The sequence below is a fragment of the Pectinophora gossypiella genome, unplaced genomic scaffold, assembly GCF_024362695.1.
Source record: "Pectinophora gossypiella unplaced genomic scaffold, ilPecGoss1.1 Pgos_51, whole genome shotgun sequence".
Classification (NCBI taxonomy): Eukaryota; Metazoa; Arthropoda; class Insecta; order Lepidoptera; family Gelechiidae; genus Pectinophora; species Pectinophora gossypiella.
This window is the reverse complement of record NW_026063261.1, coordinates 340,205-360,554: the sequence shown is the minus strand read 5'-3', so window position 1 is coordinate 360,554 and position 20,350 is coordinate 340,205. Positions and strand designations below refer to the sequence as shown.

General features: G+C 38.8%; 1 protein-coding gene and 1 long non-coding RNA gene across 2 annotated transcripts; one reads left to right on the top strand and one right to left on the bottom strand.

Moving 5' to 3' along the window:
* Window positions 1-5,346: 5,346 nt before the first annotated feature.
* Window positions 5,347-7,721, bottom strand: LOC126381425 (uncharacterized). Its single transcript, XM_050030897.1, has 3 exons — window positions 6,665-7,721; window positions 6,007-6,135; window positions 5,347-5,369 (listed from the first exon to the last, which is right to left on the bottom strand). Exons 1-3 carry the CDS (start codon window positions 7,719-7,721, stop codon window positions 5,347-5,349), a joined length of 1,209 nt encoding a protein of 402 aa, XP_049886854.1.
* An 11,731-nt stretch (window positions 7,722-19,452) lies between these two features.
* Window positions 19,453-19,910, top strand: LOC126381420 (uncharacterized). Its single transcript, XR_007568815.1, has 3 exons — window positions 19,453-19,564; window positions 19,663-19,760; window positions 19,850-19,910. It is a non-coding gene; the product is annotated as an uncharacterized LOC126381420 (long non-coding RNA).
* The last annotated feature ends 440 nt before the right edge of the window (window positions 19,911-20,350 follow it).

Genomic DNA, 20,350 nt, shown 5'->3' with positions numbered 1-20,350 from the left:
GTCTGGTGGTTTGGTAGGTATGAATAAATGAAACTATTATGTATATCATATTCTTATTTATTTTCTCCACTGCTGCTAACTTTTTATATAACAATCGTCATCATCTTGTATTATATTTTTATGTTTATAGGTACCTACTTACAACATAAAGTACACTAACCTAAGTATTTACAAACAAAGAGTTTTAAGGATGATTCTTTCAGGGGTAATTGTTACATAGGTATTTTTACTTTTCTCTCTTAAAAACGAGCTTGCAATCTTCGAATAGATTATGAATCTGCTACATAAACGACTACAATTCCTCCCACTGCGAAGAACAATTGACCTTGAAAGAATCACCTTAAGCAGTACAGCCAAAAATTGATTTATGACCCCAAGCAAGGGTAGTCACTTTGTCAGATTCTAACAATCGCTTATCATCGTTGCTAGAAAGAGCTATTTTATTTACTTTTTGAGTGAAAATTTCATGTTTAATTGATTTAAATAGAACATTTTTTTTGTAAACAACATCACCATTGTATAACACATGTTTATAGTCTGATACGCTCAAACCATTAATTACATTTTTTTTGGTACCCTTCGCCTTTTTTATTGTTTTGTTTAAGGTTTTAATACAGTAAAGCTTTGACCTTAATCCTACAAACTCTCTAATTATTTGTCCACCCATTTCGTCCTTGAATAAACCAGGAATCTTTTTATTAACAATAGGTAAACCAAATTCATTTTTTGGGTTGTAATTGCTTGTGTCAAAATATTTTAAGAAGTTAGTCTTCAAATCTTGGTAAATGTCATCTGTATGCACATTATATACGAAGCTATCAGTATCGGTATAGCACAACTTAATGCGGTTTCCATAAAATGGTTTTATTTTTGAGTAATGGAAATCGTACATATGACTTTTTGAGAGTTCAAGTACAGCAAAACCAATATAAATTGGTTTGTCAAGCACAATCTGTGAATGTTTCATCTGTATAGCTACCAAATTCTCAGAGAATATTGAAGCACTATGGAAATTGGGACTTGCTATTAAGGTCTCTGCGCCAGTACATTTTTTAGTTAGATTATTTTTGTCTGACCACTTATTAACCAATCGTACATCTACTCGTTGTTCTGTGTTCTCCAAAGTTTTTCCAAATATGCTGTTGTTTAATAATTTAAAAAAATCTTGTTCAAAAGTAGACTGTGCTTTCTGGCGAAGTTGGGTGTTGAGATCTATGTATTTTTTTAAAAAGTTACTTTGATTAAATGTTATAGCTCTATGAATCTTTTTCAACACCAAGCCATGTTCTAAGCATTTTTTTAGATGTACGTAATGAATAACATAATTGTATTTATCATACAAATTAGGTATTAATTTTTTCGATTTTCCTCTGGGTGAAATAATTTTTTCAGGACAAAATGGAAAATCATTATGTTCATCATGTAAATGTGAAGGGTACGATAAGTCCACCTCAAGAATAAAACCATTTTCAGAGTCATCCATAATATTTAAAATATTCGACTCTAAAGTTTTTAATTCAGAATCGTTCACAAATCTGAAGTTTGAATGTGGTAATGTTTGGCACATACTGTATCCATATAAATTGTTACAGTCAAAGTAAACAATATATGAACTTGGGTGAGATGGATCAAATGTTTCCAGATATTTATGATTTGCTTTAACATGTCGTTTAGAACACATGCAAACGCCACCGCGTATACCTTGCTGTATCATACGGTAAATTTCTAAATCAGTTACAAGTTCTAAACGAACGCCTGTTTTAAGGAGCATTGCATCAAATGATAGACTCGGAGCCGTAAGATAGAATGCAGGATCGAGTTGGTAATATTGTTTACATGTAAGTCGAAAATTTTCATAGATATCTGTCAACAAAAGTACATCTGTTATCAAGTACAAATCAGTATATTCACCCATATTGGTTAATGAAAATTTTAACCACACTGATTGAGCGTGCTCATAATCCTCATCTGAGATCGGTTCATTGGTAAGAGAATTGTAAAAACAGTCTTTGGGAGGCAAACACTTTTCTTTATATTGTTCCCAGTTACACATATAATCGTAAGGGTATACGCCCTTTCGAGTAAGCAAATTAAAGTGTTTTTCATCGGGATAGTAAGATTTTAAGTATCTAAATTCATCGTTTTTTAAAGTCGGGGTTAGTTTTTCTAAGCTAGTTCCCAAAAACTTAAAGGAATCTACAAATCGTATCTGAAAGCTATCGGTATCGGATATAGACACAAATTTCGTGAAAGAAATATAATTTTCTTTGGTTTTAGGTATGACCTTGATGGGTCCAGGAACTTTAGCAAGCTCCTTAATAAAAAGATGACAGTCATAACCTGAAAGATTATGAAAGAAAACAGGTAAGAATTTGGGCACTTGAAAGTTCAAATTACATTGACTGTGAGCCGCACCGCGGTATTTACCAGTTATGTGACAATGGTCTCTAACTTTATCCATAACCAATAAACGCTCGCATATGTGACAAGTTTCGGCATTTTCAAAGTTTAACGCATCACTTTCTGTAAAAACCATAGGTACACTATTACTTAATACTGCGCTTATCCTTTTTGCATCGTTGCAAATTGAATCAACAAATTTGTCAACACAATCTTGTCCTCGGTACGATGTAATGTGATTATATCGTTCATCTACAGTACAAACAAGATGATAAGCAAAAGCTACGGGCACGTGCTGCTGATGAGTCACTGTGCTTGACTTGATAGGATCATTTTCACAAGTCTCGTAGGGTACGAGCATTGACTCAAAATCTGCATAAACAACAAAAGGAACATTTTGTTTTCTGTTATAATTTTTGAACTCTATAAATGACCCTTTTGGGGGTAATTTAGTAGCTACACCTCCACAACTATGAGAACTTAACTGATCGGTCGAGTTGAAAAATAACAAACAATGTTCGCAAAAATACAATTTACCATGATGTTTAGAAATTTGACTTCTAACTAGTCGCGGTAAATCCTTGATTAAACAGTAATGTGACATATTACCTTCTTGTAGGTACAGTAGATGAATTACTTTTTTATTTAATGGTTCAGATTTGTAAAGAGGGCCGATAACTGTATTATTATCTTTTAAACCGTAAACAAAAATACATATTTGAGGGTTGTTAATTTCAAATTTAGCTATGTCTGAAAAAGTAACTGGAAACGATATATCCTCTACATTGAAATTAGGATATGACGATACTCTATCAGGATGAGATTTAACTGGGTATAAAGCAGCTGTAACTGACCACAAAAAGCAAAAACTGTTTTCGTTTTTTATGTTTACACACGCTTTTCTGGCTTTGATTGGTGCAGGCAAATCAATGTGACCTGACCCTCTTAATGGTTGATATTTATTAATATTCAATTCTAAATGGGAATTATGTAAGAAGGTCCAACCACTATCACGTTCTTGAAATTCACATTTTTTTCTCATCAAACTAATTTTCACTTTGTTCATTAAACTATCAAAGTCATAATTTTGATAGAGAGTATAATTTTTAGTTCCAAAAGACTTTATTTCCTGAGAATCACTTTTTACTAATAATAATAATAATAATAAAAGTTTATTTCGGACTTATAAAAAAACATCCATATTTGTTAGTAACATTACAAACTTAAATCTAGTATTAGTAACAAATAAGTAATCGAGGCCGGTTGGACCCCCGATGGCGGCAGACTATACTTGTTTGACTGCGTGCAGTCGTATCCATCGGGCCAGCAACCGTGAGTCCCACCGGTCCGCCAGCGCGCGCAGTATGGTGTTGGGGCTGTCGCGCGTGCGGCGCAACATGGAGGCGCAGCGCTTACGCATGACAGCGGCAAACCCATCCGTACGAGCCTCCGCGAACATTGCGGAGGCGCTACAGTAGCGCGGCAGCCCCATCAACGCCCGGAACGCGTTGTTGTATTGAACGCGCAGATCGCCGTATGCCCGCTGCGTATAAGCCACCCACAGACTGCAGGTGTAAAAGGATTGACAATAAGCTTTGAATAGCGTTACCTTTACTTGTTGCGTACACCATGCAAACCTGCGGGCCAACATATTACAACGGACAGACAGCGCCCTGCGCTCCCTCTCTACATCAAGGTTGTCCTTCAGATCCTCAGTGATCCAGTGACCCAAATACTTAAACTGCGAGACTTTGTTTAGAGGAGTACCACATAGATTAATTTCCGGCACAGTAGTATAACGCTTACTGTCCGGTCTGAATATCATAAACTCACTTTTCTTCGCATTGTATTTGAGTCCTTGTGCCACCGCGTAGGACTCACATACTCTTATAAGCTTTTTCAGGGCTCCTATCGACGGGCTCAGCAACACCATATCGTCCGCGTAACTTATGTTGTTAACACAGACCCCGTCTATATGACAACCGATACCGGTGCTGCTAAGCTCCTCGACTAATCGGTTTATATACAGGTTGAAGAGCGTAGGAGACGTCAACCCCCCCTGCCTTACTCCGCACTGCAACCTGTACTCCTCCGAGAGAGAACCTTTCCATCTCACACAATTCTTTTGATAATCATACCAATGTATGAAAAGTGGTATAATTTCCTTAGGCAAGTCCGTTTCGTTACATAATTTCTCCCACAGAATATCATACGACACAAGATCGAACGCTTTTGATAGATCAAGGTAACATGCGTATACTGGCGTCTTTCTTGTTGTGTAGTACCGCACAGTCTGCTTGAGGCACAGAATAGCACTCTCAGTGGAGAGGTTAGACCTGAAGCCGAATTGAGCATCACTTAGCGAGATGTGCTTATCCAGATGCCGGCCAAGCAGACTGTCCAGTACTTTAGCGATCACCGTGGCCAGAGAGATCGGCCTATAGTTGTTTACATCTGATGAATCACCAGTTTTATTTTTGATGACTGGAACAACTATAGTTCGCATTAGGCTATCAGGTAAATACGAGTGACCCAAACACAAAGTAAAAAACATAGAAAGAATTCTAGGTAAATGTACACCTGCGTGCTGCAGGTGCTCGATGCTCAGACTGTCATGTCCCGGCGACTTGCCTCTTACCATGTTTTTGATCACCTCACGGACTTCCTTCGCGGTAAACTTAACATTACGTATAGCCCGACCATCACCAACCCTAGCATCGAACGCCCGCCTCTCCGCCGCCGGCCCAAGAGGAGAATCCACCTTGAAATACTGGCTAAACACATTGGCTATTTCTGCAGGCTCGTGGAAACCGCCCACGCTCACGGGGAGGCTCGGCTTATAATTCATTCTATTTGTAGTTTTCCAGAACGCACCGAATTTCTTGTTTGAGTGGTGTTCAGCAATAATGTCCATTTTTATTTTTCGTTCATTATTCTGACACCATCTTAACTTTGATTTGAAAACGCGCCTAGAATCACACATCTCACTATACAGATGACCAGACTTGGGTTTACCGCCCTGTAGCCACACTTGATAACAAAGCCGAGCCTTCCCGTGGGCGTCACGAACATGCTTATTCCACCCAGTTACATATTTGTCTTTCCGTTTATGTAAAGTGTTATAGCTACTTTCAGCGGCCTCAGACAATATACAAACAATACTATCATACATTATATCCAAATATTTTTTATGACATGTATTAGAGCACATAAAGTTAGAACAATCGCTTAACTCCGTAGGAAAATCAATTTCACGTAGTCTAGAATGACAAACGTCATGATACTTCGCTATTTGAGTCGAGTCGCGTTCACCCCAGACAATTTTATTAGTATACTCAATAGGCATATTCTTCTTAGGCTTTATAAGAGATAAATTACATTCTATAGACACTGGGTAATGATCGGACCAATATGTATCACATAACACAGAAACATTACACACTAATTGGCGCGCGGCACTAGTCACCAGACAGTGGTCAAGCCAGCGACGACAACCATGCGCGTCACTCACGAACGTGTAGCTGTCCGATGGGAGAAATTCCATGTCCACGCACGCCCACGATTGTTCAGCACAAAAAGTTATAAGTTCAGTTGCGAATGACTCACCGGGATACGCGTTGAAGTCCCCTAACATAAATACTGACTCCACGCAGTGACTATCAATTATGGCCGTCATTTCACCGAGACATTCCGTGAATTCCACTAAGTTGTCATTAGACTCGGTAGGCATGTACACTGAAAATATCATAACATTACGACCATCGAGCATTATCTTAATTGCGACGAGACGCACACTATTACACTTCACTACGGTGACCGTCGGGAAGGCAGCTTTCTTCCACAGTAGCGCAACTCCGCCGTACGGCCTCCCTCGCAGAACTCCGGCCGACGTGTCAACCGCGGACGTCCCCGTGAAAGCGAACCCATCGTCGATGGTCCCCAGGTATGGGAGATCATGTGGCATCAGCCAGGTCTCTTGTAGCGCCACTACGTCACTCGACAGACACAGCCTCCGCACACACTCCACCGATCTTATCACATTCTTGCAATTAAAACTAATTAATTTAATGTTATTATTATTCATCATAAAACTATTAGTTACACTCTTCGGTCTTTTGGACGTTTCTCTTATCTCGTTTGTTAAAGTCGATAAAACGACGATAAGCCACCCCGTCGGGCCAGAAATCATCTGCCATGAAAATATTCAATTTGTGTTTAGGTACAAATACTTTGTATGAGTCATAGCCCTTTAACATTTTCATACCCATTTTTTCTATTTTAACTTCGATGTTTGTCTTTTTCATGATATAATCAGTGATATCACACACAGACGCGCTCTTCGCCACATTATAAATGTAAACAGGGATCTTGATTTCCGCCGCTTTAAAATTAGATGTAGTCTCCAAGATCGCTTTTCCACGTTTCCCCGTAAAACGATTGCGCAAACTTTTTCTTTGGACACGAATCCATTCGTCGCTCTGTGTCTGTGGCTTCCAAGTCCCTTCCCGCACTATTTCAGCCATACATTTTTGTTGGTCCCTTCCGATCTGAGCGACCGTATGTCTCACGTTAGAACCGGTCGGCTGCTGTGGCCGCCGTACCGCAGTAGGTAGCGACGGCAGCGGCGGGGATGATGACGCGAGCGCAGGTTGAGGCGCGTGCGCCGACCCGATCAGCTGGTCTATGTTGTGACTCATACCGTCCGTTTCTCGTCGTGCGTCAGCCGTGTCCTTTTGTGCAGGTTGTGGCGATGTTTTGCTACCCTCCGATGAAACTAGATTATGAGTCATAGATCGATAACTGTTAACATTGTGTTGCATATCACATTCCACAATGGTCTCATCACACACCGGCGTCAACCCCATGGGACCGCTAGCACACTCATAACTGTCCAAGAGACAAGCTCCGCGCCTTTTGTTTACATTAGGCCCGTAGTTAATTACCGACGAATGTTGTAGTGACTGCACCTCATCCTTCAACAATTCCAACTGTTTTACAGTAGCGTAGTCCTCCTTTATTATATCGAGATCATGCTTTAGCTTGACTATATCTTTCAAGAGCCTCGTCACGTCGACGTGATCGAACAAAACCGGGGGTAGCTTTTCGAGGTCGCGAGCCACAAAGACCGGAATATCCTCGGAATCAGTGTCCCGGATAACGCAGATGATGTCATCTATATCGCGTAACGCTTTTCCGACCTTCTTCCGGGTTATCTTCCGCTTTGTCGTCGGTATTGAATCGAACAACAGGTTCTTAGCCGTCACAATATCACTTTCGGTGAAAGCGCTCACACAAATCCTGCTGATACTTTCATCGTCCATCACTGCTATTTTATTATGCACAAACGCAAGAACCTCGTTAATAACAACGTTGCAATTTACGCATTTTACCACGTTAGAGGGCATTTTAAATCCTCTAATACACACACCGCGCACTGCACGATAATTAGAACCGATCGCTTGCGTACGCGCGATGCGACTATCAGCATTTACTTGGCACCGACTTCAGAATTATAAAATAATTAACTAATTGAAAATACGTACTAATTACTTTGTGCGAAGTAAATTTATTTATTGCTTTTTAGTTTTGCGTTTGAAGTCGGTTTTTTTTTGTTAAAAATTTTATTTTATTTTACGATTTTAAGTGATGGTTAGACCGAGCAAGGATGCAGACAGACAGATTTTCTGATTTATATTCATATATAATAATATAATATATTATTAGTAGTGATCACAATTGGTTCAGGTGTGAAAACTGCAAAATGTTCAAAATTGAGTTTTATACAGTCATTTTCCTTGAGAGACAAATCAATTAATGTTTTGATTTTATTTTTTATATCATCAAGAAACCGATCTAAAGAATTATGACCATCCAAATCTGGTGATAATATTCTATATGAAGCTATTCGGTTGCGAAATGCGGACTCAATTAATTCAATCCCGTCGCTAAAAGGAGAAATATTTTTATTTTTACCGACTTCGAAAAAGGAGGAGGTTCTCAATTCGACCGTATATTTTTTTTTTTTTTTTTTTTTTTTTTATGTTTGTTCGGGCATATCTTCGTCGTATATGAACCGATTTTGATAATTCTTTTTTTGTTTGAAAGGAGATATACCCAAGGGGGTATACATCACTTCCGTCATGAAGTTGCAACGCTCCGACGAAAGGGGGTGTACGAGCAGAGCGGAGTGAAGTCGGGAGTCACTACAGAGTCGTCGTGTCGAGCGGACGTGTACTGCCGTTCTAGTCGGGCAGTCTACCGCGAACCATCGTCTTGAGCGGACGTGTCGAATAATTACGATCGGAACGTGGAGTGCTATAGTCGCTCACCTATAACTTGTAGGGACGTTAAGAAAGTGTGATCGGAAAAGAGTACCTAGCAAGTACGTTCACATGTCCCGATGATTCGGTCCGAATATAGGAACCATGGGTGGTGGAGGGCAAGTAGAGGGCGAGTAGCCCCTTCGCGCTAACGTCCTTATGCGCGCTAGATAACGAGAGATTGTGTAACCGTTACAAATACCGTGACGTTGCCGAGAGTGTGTACCTTATGCTGTGACTTTATTTAATCGTGATACAAAAACTATGTGGAAGTAAATAAAATGATTGTGATACTGATGACGGCCATTATTGTCTTCTAACGCCCACTCTTCTAACGCCCACCCTTCTGATACACCACACCACGCTTCTGCGACATCAGAAGTGGGATTAGTGGACTTGGATGAAGACAACGTGATGCGACGTTCACAACAAGACAATGCAAGTTTCGATTATCACAATCAGAAGAAGATTATGATGATTATCACATTCGTGTGACTACGTGATGAAGATGTAGTGTTATGCCTGAATTTGGAGATGAACCTGACTTTGAATTGACCTGGACCTTGTTAATGATCGGCATCACTACATGCCGTAAGATATGATGGCGTGAACATCAACAATATTTCCATAATGTGTGCAGTCGTGTTTGGAAATTATGGTACCTCAACTTGGAAACTGTTATTACGGTGAGTCGTTTTCATACTGGATCCTTATTGTTATTGACTTTATTGCTGGGTGAATTTCCGTTTCTAGTAATGAGGAAAATTGCTTTTTTTAAAAACCAAATTGGCGAGACATATTGTGTCAATCTGTGTCAATCATACCGCGTTTTCCAATCTGTTTTCATCATCGTCAAATCTTTGTATTTTGGTCTAAAAATATTTCGAATTGGTGTAGACACGCTTAACCTGCGTGGTTAAAGTTGTATTTTCTCACTCCAAGCAAAAAGAAATTAATCATGACATGATAATTGAGTCTCGTTAAATAACGTGTTTTGTAATCTTTTTAAACCGATTGAAAGAAAGTCATGTGAATACGATAATACAGTGAATTCTTTTGTTTCATGTCATAACTTGGTTCGGCAATTGGTGGATTGCAAGCGGGGATGAAAATGGCGCGGGCTGAGCCGTAGCCGTGTAAAGTGACGACATCATGGCAGCGCGTTGTATACCAGCCGGACTTGCTGCACTGGTGCTGTTGAAGACCTAAACCATGTCACAAGACCAGTGGTTGATCTTTTATTGGAAATTCTTATACGTCCCGGTGAGTCGTATCTGTTTTACCTGATTTGAATAAGTAATGGATTTTTTTATTAGGATTCAAACGAATATAGTGCAGAAAGTTCTCTTTTGTTCACTTTAGTTAAATTGGGAATCGTAATGAAGTGAAGTGAACATTGCGAAGTAAAATGATTTGGATTATGATTAAATGAAATAGGCTTAGAAAAAGCCCGAAACAGAGTAAATCATTAGTGAGAAAATTGGAGCAAAACATTCTAAATGATGATCATACCGAATCAGTAATTGTGTAAGTGCGGTAATATTTCCTCGAGGTGTTGGTCGCTACATTGTGACTTTATGACTTGTGTGTGTGAGAGCAGGGTGCTCTGTCGTTTTGTGGTCGTGGACCATGGTGGCCATCCCGGGAGGGGATGTTGTGACTCATGACTGTTTTGTAGCGTAACCGCAGTTGGGGGAGGAATATTACAGCCTGTTGTGCTTTGCAGTAGATGTGTAATGTTGGTTGATTTAATTGAGCAATGACAGCTATGATTGACCTGTTTCGGAGCAACTCTGATAGGAAGCTGCGCACTAGTAGTGTTCGGGGCTGCAGCCACTTTTGTGCTGCTCGTCTTAGAAACTACAGGTATGCGGTCGAGGCCTGGATGTCATGTTGACTTTGTATTTGGTCATGACATTGTACCTGAATCTAAGTCAAGTTGACTTCCGGTAGAATTAGTCAAACTACACGAATTAGAAATTAGTGATGTAGAAGAAATTTGTAACCCATGGACCACTATTCTACCAACTAAAATGTAAAGTTTGTGTGCTAGCTGTGTTGAGATATCGTCACTTGGTGCAAGTGGCATGAGTTGCTGTCGCTCGATTTAGGTGGCAGTGACGACTGTGTTGAGATATCGTCACTTGGTGTAAGTGGCATGAGTTACTGTCGCTCGATTTAGGTGGCAGTAACGACTATGTTGAGATATCGTCACTTGGTGTAAGTGGCATGAGTTGCTGTCGCTCGATTTAGGTGGCAGTAACGACTGTGTTGAGATATCGTCACTTGGTGTAAGTGGCATGAGTTGCTACCGCTCGATTTAGGTGGTAGTGACGCCTGGTTGTGAGATATCGTCACTCAGTAGAGTGGCATGAGTTGCTACCGCTCGATTTAGGTGGTAGTGACGCCTGGTTGTGAGATATCGTCACTCAGTAGAGTGGCATGAGTTACTATCGCTCGTTTAGGTGATAGTAACGACAGACGTGTAAAGAGTAATTGGATTTTCATGTTTGGTTGTTTATAGTGTGTGAATACTGGTCAATGGTCCGTGTATTGTTAGTTGATGATTTATCATGATGTCATGAGAGCTCGTGTAGAGTCACAAGTAGAGCTCGTGTAGAGTCACAAGTAGAGCTCGTGTAGAGTCACAAGTAGAGCTCGTGTAGAGTCACAAGTAGAGCTCGTGTAGAGTCACAAGTAGAGCTCGTGTAGAGTCACAAGTAGAGCTCGTGTAGAGTCACAACTAGAGCTCGTGTAGAGTCACAAGTAGAGCTCGTGTAGAGTCACAAGTAGAGCTCGTGTAGAGTCACAAGTAGAGCTCTTGTAGAGTCACAAGTAGAGCTCTTGTAGAGTCACAAGTAGAGCTCGTGTAGAGTCACAAGTAGAGTCTCATGTTGGTCAGGAATGACCGAGCGAACTTGGATACTGTGCTGTGGTATGTTGTTTCAGATTAACACACGAGGACGTGTGTCGCGCAGGATGGCCGTGTCGGAGTTAGTTATGAATTAAGAAGAGAAATTGATCAAATCGGAAAATAAAATGAAGTTACATCACTTCCGTCATGAAGTTGCAACGCTCCGACGAAAGGGGGTGTACGAGCAGAGCGGAGTGAAGTCGGGAGTCACTACAGAGTCGTCGTGTCGAGCGGACGTGTACTGCCGTTCTAGTCGGGCAGTCTACCGCGAACCATCGTCTTGAGCGGACGTGTCGAATAATTACGATCGGAACGTGGAGTGCTATAGTCGCTCACCTATAACTTGTAGGGACGTTAAGAAAGTGTGATTGGAAAAGAGTACCTAGCAAGTACGTTCACATGTCCCGATGATTCGGTCCGAATATAGGAACCATGGGTGGTGGAGGGCAAGTAGAGGGCGAGTAGCCCCTTCGCGCTAACGTCCTTATGCGCGCTAGATAACGAGAGATTGTGTAACCGTTACAAATACCGTGACGTTGCCGAGAGTGTGTACCTTATGCTGTGACTTTATTTAATCGTGATACAAAAACTATGTGGAAGTAAATAAAATGATTGTGATACTGATGACGGCCATTATTGTCTTCTAACGCCCACTCTTCTAACGCCCACCCTTCTGATACACCACACCACGCTTCTACGACAAATATATATCGGGGTTGTGATCGGATCGTCATGTTAAGTATGGAAATACTTCCCGATTTTCGAAAACTGCTCCGCATCAGGGTGACACCCTACGGCCTGGCGAAACTATCACACCTGAACCAATTTTTCTTTCACGAAACCTATTTAAATCTTGGTCGAATTTAATGGCCGGTGAAAAAAATACAAAATGGCGAAAAAACAAGTGGGCCGCCATACAAAATTTTGTTTTTCCAGAAAATGTCTTGGGGGTAAAAATGATGTATAGGGGTGTGATCGGAACGTCATCTTTGAAAACTGCTCCCAATCAGGGAGACATCCTACGGTCTGGCAAACCTATTGCACCTGGATTTTGTTTGTTTCCACGACACCCATTTAAATCTTGGTCAAATTCTGTCGCCGGTGAAAAAAAACAAAATGGCGGAAAAACAAGATGGCCGCCATACGAAGAGGGACAGTTTCGAATAAACAGGACACGCGAGCTGCTTTAGCAGCGAGCGAACCACGCGAAATCTACTGTATCTATATGTATGCGTGAGTGTGTATGATAGCAGCTTCCACTGACAACCACATGTGTGTATGTACACATACACATGTGTGTGTGTGTGTGTGTGTGTGTGTGTGTGTGTGTGTGTGTGTGTGTGTGTGTGTATCTGTGTGTGTGCGTGTGTACGTGCGCGTGTGCTCGTGTGCGTTAGCGCGTGTGTGAGTGTGTGTGTGTAAACATGTTCATCAATAATAATTGTGATCACTACTAATAATATATTATTTATTATTATACTAGCTTTTGCCCGCGACTTCGTCCGCGTGGCGTGTTATATAAGAGAGAGATCTTTGTGTGTGTGGGAGTGCATATCAAATTTCAAGCATCTAACTTATGCAGTTTAGATTTTTTCATACAATTTTTTTCCCAATAACTCCCATTTTTCAAAATACAGCCAAAAATAAACTTTATATTTACTAAGGTATGCATGCATGCTAGATTGAATCAATTGATTGAATTGATTTTTTTTTAATTGATTGTTCATTGAGTTTTAATTTTAATACACACTTCCTCTCTTCCCTTCAACGTTGCTGTGCCCTACAGGGTCCATGTTTTAGTTCCTATGCCTATGTAACACCCCATTGTACTACATGGAATGCAATAAATAATTTAATTGAATTGAATTGAAAACATCTATCTTACGCGGTTTCGATTTTTTCATACAAATGTTTTTTTCCCGCTAACTCCCGTTTCCGTGGGAATTTTGCAATATCCTGTTGCAACTAAGGTTTAAGTTAACTAAGGTACCTGCATGCCAAATTTCAAGCGTCTAACTTAAGCGGTTTAGATTTTTCATACAAAAGGATTTTCCCGCTAATTTCCGTTCCCGTGGGAATTCCGGGAATTCCTTTCTTAGTGCACCTCTACGGTACATAAGCTATGTCCCTTCCAAATTTCAAATGCCTACATTTAGCCGTTCAGGCTATGCGTTGATATGTCAGTCACTGAGTCAGTCAGTTTCTCCTTTTATTTAGATTTGATTTTTTCATACAAATGTTTTTTCCCGCTAACTACCGTTCCCGTGGGAATTTTGTAATATCCTGTTGCAACTAAGCTTTAAGTTTACTAAAGTACCTGCATGCCAAATTTCAAACGTCTAACTTGAGTGGTTTAGATTTTTCATACAAAAGGATTTTCCCGTTAATTCCCGTTTCCGTGGGAATTTCGGGAATTCCTTTCTTAGTGCACCTCCACGGTACCTAAGGTACCTGCATGACAAATTTCAAACGTCTAACTTGAATGGTTTAGATTTTTCATACAAAAGGATTTTCCCGCTAATTCCCGTTCTCGTGAGAATTTCGGGAATTCCTTTCTTAGTGCACCTCCACGGTACCTAAGGTATCTGCATGCTAAATTTCAAATGTCTAACTTGAGTGGTTTAGATTTTTCATACAAAAGGTATTTCCCGCTAATTCCCGTTCCCGTGAGAATTTTGGGAATTCCTTTCTTAGTGCACCTCTACGGTACCTATGGTACCTGCATGCCAAATTTCAAACGTCTAACTTGAGTGGTTTAGATTTTTCATACAAAAGGATTTTCCCGCTAATTCCCGTTCCCGTGGGAATTTCGGGAATTCCTTTCTTAGTACACCTCTACGGTATCTAAGGTACCTGCATGACAAATTTCAAACATCTAACTTGAATGGTTTAGATTTTTCATACAAAAATATTTTTCCGCTAATTCCCGTTCCCGTGGGAATTTCGGGAATTCCTTTCTTAGTGCACCTTTACGTTATCTAAGGTACCTGCATGCCAAATTTCAAAAGTCTAACTTGAGTGGTTTAGATTTTTCATACAAAAGGATTTTCCCGCTAATTCCCGTTCCCGTAGGAATTTCGGGAATTCCTTTCTTAGTGCACCTCTACGGTATCTAAGGTACCTTCATGCCAAATTTCAAACGTCTAACTTGAGTGGTTTAGGTTTTTCATACAAAAGGATTTCCCTTCACTACTCTGCTCCTATTGATTGTAGCGTGATGAAAAGTATACTATGACCTGTCCAGGAGTGTGAAGAATAATTGTACCAAGTTTCATTAAAATCCGTCCAGTAGTTTTTGTTTCTATAAGGAACATACAGACAGACAGACAGACAGACAGATAGACAGACAGACAGACAAAAATTTTACTGATTGCATTTTTGGCATCAGTATCGATCACTTATCACCCCCTGATAGTTATTTTGAAAAAATATTTAATGTACAGAATTGACCTCTCTACAGATTTATTATAAGTATAGATATGAATATAAATCAGAAAATCTGTCTGTCTGCATCCTTGCTCGGTCTAACCATCACTTTAAATCGTAAAATAAAATAAAATTTTTAACAAAAAAAAACCGACTTCAAACGCAAAACTAAAAAGCAATAAATAAATTTACTTCGCACAAAGTAATTAGTACGTATTTTCAATTAGTTAATTAATTTATAATTCTGAAGTCGGTGCCAAGTAAATGCTACAACAACCCTACTACAATATCAAATTACTATGTACACACAATATTGTTTAATACCTATATCAAAGCAATTACAAAACAATGTCAAACAAAAAATTACAAAACAATCAGTATTGAAAAATATATGAATCGGTACTTCGTTGTAGCATTTCCTTGGCACCGGCTTCAGAATTATAAATTAATTAACTAATTGAAAATACGTACTAATTACTTTGTGCGAAGTAAATTTATTTATTGCTTTTTAGTTTTGCGTTTGAAGTCGGTTTTTTTTTGTTAAAAATTTTATTTTATTATGGTTAGTGCTTCGTAAATGCCCCACCCAATGAACACGATCTACAGAGACTTTACAAACTGTACAAAACACCATTTTTGATAAGTATACTTTAAATATACAAAGAAAATGCCTCGCCTTTCATACGCTAACGACATAAAATTGCAATATACACAATGAATGTATGATTTACAATTATAATTTCATAGGTATTTGGTTGAAAATGCAGTGGAAAGTACCTTAAAGTGAAGTTATATCAATGAACAGCAGCAGTGAGAGAAAAGGTTGTAATAAGTACCTGAGTAGTAGGTACTTATTACTATTCGCTTATGAAGACGGGCTCACAATCTTCAAATAAATTATGAATCCGCTGCATAAACGATTGCATTTTCTCCCACTGCGGAGTCCCCCGATCTAACTTTACTTTAAGAGTAACTTCAGCCTCTTTCCACCGCTGATCTGGTTTAGAGGCAACAGCTTTCTCGGTGTTATACACCCGGAACTCTATATAGTACTCGCCAGACTGGTTGACGAGCTCCCGGCGCACTCGACCGTTGGGGACGCGGCTGGTCAAATAAGTCTGCAGCACTGCAGACTTCGACGTCCCCGAAGTTGCTCCCGTCTCAAACCCGAAGAGTCCTCCAGGGCCAGTACTGGAAACCGAAAAATACGAATAAGTAATAATTTATATAGGTTTAAAGGAACAAAGGAATAGCTGCACAAACGTCTTCGTCACCTTATTTTGAACTATGTTCATCATAATAATATTGTTCGTAATGTGTATAATGAATTATGGAGTGTAATAAAGATATCTACACAATTATTGAACCAGCTGTCCGCCCCGGCGTCGCACGGGTGCTCGGGTGGACAAAATACATAGGTATACGAGTAGCCTATGTTCATCAGAAATAATGTAAGATTCTAATGGTGAAAGAATTTTTCAAATCGATCCAGTAAGTTTCGGAGTCTATTCGATCCAAATACACAATTTGACAATCAAATCTTTCCTATTTATAAAATTAATAATGTAGACAAAATCTGTAGAAAATTAGGTTTTGTTACATACCTCGATGAATACGTTGCGGTCGCGCCTGCGTCGTCGTTGGCGCTCGACCGCGACTTCTTTTTAGAACTGTAACAATAATGTTTATATTGAAACGATACAAGTGTTACCGCCGTGCGCTACGATTTCCAATTATAACGCTCATTATACCCATTACATTATTTTATATTACTTTTGTTACTATTAATCAAGATACATAACATAACATATAATTCTGCATGTATCTCAAAAGGGTAGAGATAGGGGATATGTAAGTTGTATTTGCAAATAGCGTAAAATTATCTCGAATAAAATAAAAGTAAAGTGATAGATATTAAAGTACCTATTTAATGTTCCACTGATGGGCACGACTGTCTCACTATTAACTTCTCTCAAAAGCACACAAGATTAAAGATAATCATGTTAATCTTACCTAGTAGGCGTTGGGGTCGACTCCGCCGGCTTCCTCTTGCTCGCAGGCTTCTTTTTCAACACTTTCGGCGCAGACGTAGGCGCCAGCGGCAGTTGGGAGTCCGAACCGGATGAATATTCGTAGTTAGACCTGAAAATTAAGAAATCGGTTAGGTATATGGTATTTAAAATGTTGTGTAAATTTATTATGTAAAAAACTCCAACACAATACATGAACTAAAAGTAAATGTAAATACTTACTAACATTTTAACAAACTTTCTTGAAGAAAAGCACTGAAGATGAAAATAACACGGATGAGGATACCACAATTGTGGACAATTGGGAATCGATCAAAGGAATGAGTAAAGTTTAATGATTTTTCCTATTTTATAGAAAAACAATACAAATCCGTGCAAAACTGAATTATGCAAAATAAAACCTTAAATGCAAGACAATAACGGATTATGCATTGCATATTTCAAATTTTAGCATTTTGGACGCGTAGTCATCGCTAAAATGCTTAGTTGCTATTCTCACGAACAAACGAGTTAGTCGCAACACTTTGTAAAATGATACACCGCATATTCATATTAATTAGGTATTTATTACACAGACGTAAACTTACACCTATTTCCGATGACGCAGTACGACGATGGCTCAGTGGTTAAGAGTTTGATGTTCAATGTAGGGATATGTTACAAGTTTGATTCTCTACATAATTTTTTTTTCTGACTACATTATGTACATTGAATATAAACGATAATCTTACGAAGAGGAATATCATGAATTGTTGTTGTGATGATTATGTAATCACGATCTAGTTGTACGTTAGGTAGGTACCTAAGTTGTACTGAACAAGGAGTGCAACGTTTCAATACTGATATTTTAAATAATATTAACCTTATTTCAACCTGCTTTGAATCGAACAGTAAGTCAAACGTTATAATCACCATCATCATTACAGTTGAACAAAAACATAACAATATTTGAGTAAACGCAAAGCATTGATTCTGCATGATGAATCAAAAGTGAAAACTTGTTCACCTTCTTCATAATGTATTGTAGGTAAACCTGTACCCTGCAATAAAAATAATTTATCAAGCGAAGTCAGTAACTGAAACTAGTTGTTTATTAAAAAGTTTCCCACGAGTCAGAGGATACCTGATTGATATAATATATGGTATAGTATAGCCCACATTCCTCAATGCATACGAGGCACAATCTGTGCAATGTGTAATGTAATTCAGTATAGATTCTTGCCTTGACCGGGCATGACAAGTGAGCTAGAGAGTGATTTTGATTCTTTTATAAATAGTTAAATTAATTGATCACACTATTACGAAAAAGCTTCCGCTATGGGAATTATATCATGTAAGTCAAATTCATTATGTTATTACAATTTGCTGTCCTTGAATCTAATTACGACTCACGCCAATTTGGACAGAATTTCTGACACCCATGTGGTAATTTTTGGGTCACACATTGTATCATCACTTTTATGTCTAATTCTAGAGATCGTTGAGCCAATCTGGCATTGAATGACAGAATCGAAGCTGTTCTTGAATTTAATGACGACTCGCGCCAATCTGGATAGAATTTCTAACACCCATGTGGTAATTTTTGGGTCACACATTATCGTCATTTTTATATCTAATTCTAGAGATCGTTGAGCCAATATGGCATTGAATGACAGGACCGAAGCTGTTCTTGTATTTAATGACGACTCGCGCCAATCTGGATAGAATTTCTAACATCCTTGTGATAATTTTTGGGTCATACATTGTATCGTCACTTTTATGTCTAATTCTAGAGATCGTTGAGCCAATCTGGTATTGAATGACAGGACCGAAGCTGTTCTTGAATTCAATGACGACTCGCGCCAATCTGGATAGAATTTCTGATATTTTCGTATGGCACTTTGTGAGTCTCAATTATATTATCACTTTATGTCATAATTCTAGAGATCGTTGAGCCAATCTGGTATTAAATGACAGGACCGAAGCTGTTCTTGAATTCAATGACGACTCGCGCCAATCTGGATAGAATTTCTGATATTTTCGTATGGCACTTTGTGAGTCTCAATTATATTATCACTTTATGTCATAATTCTAGAGATCGTTGAGCCAATCTGGTATTAAATGATAGGACCGAAGCTGTTCTTGAATTCAATGACGACTCGCGCCAATCTGGATAGAATTTCTGATATTTTCGTATGGTACTTTGTGAGTCTCAAATTATATTATCACTTTATGTCATAATTCTGGAGATCGTTGAGCCAATCTGGTATTGGATGACAGGACAGCAAATTGTATAGAGACGCAATCTGCTAATGAATTTGACTTACAGGAAAAAACTTGATTCGAACACGGACAGACCAAAATAAGTGAGAAGTATATATGGCGCGTATGATAAAGAAGATCGAGTGCTGGCATCCGCGCTGTACTCGTGTTACCTGATGTCAAAGGAGCTGGGTGAACAAGTTGAAACTTGTAGCTTAAATAAGTATGAACAGGTAATATTCGTTTATTGTGTTATTGTGTGCATAAACTACCTATTACTTTATTTTATATGTGTTGAGGGGTATAGTCTAATCTGTCATTGTATTTTCAGTTACTCGTGGAGAAAGACGTAGACACCGTTGACGGTTAAAAATCATCATCATAATTTCGAAGGTGTAGCACTAAAAGCGATGCCTGCTAAGTACTTTGGTAAGTACTGTGGTTTATTTTATAAATAAAATCAAATGTTTGTATTTTATTTTATACATAAATTAATGTAATACGTTTTATTGTTTCAGAACATGTCGAATAATTTAACAAACGTTAACGAAGATGATTTATTCTACCCTTACGCGCAAGATCCACTTGCTGACTTCGATGAAAGGTATCCTGTTCAAGCGACTACCACAAAATCGACGGCGCCTCATGATAACAAGAGTCAAAAGCTGAAAAGTGATAAGAAGAAGAAGAGGAAGATAATTAAATCTAAAGTTAAATGCGGAAAATGGAAGCAGTCATCTTCATTTGTGCAAAATCGGAACGCGGAGAAAGCCACCAAGTTAATTAAAATCAGTATAGTGGATTTAGGTGCTTCAAATACAAGTGAAAATCAAGAAAAAAGTGATGTTTTAGTGAAAGCCCAATATGTGGTAAAAGATAGTTATGATGATATATTGGGACAGACTGAAAAATTAATTAACAATATTTCAAAGACATTGTGTAATTACAGTACTTGTATTTATACGTATATGTAACATGCGATTATTTCATAAATATGTTGGAATCGCATGTCAGAGTAT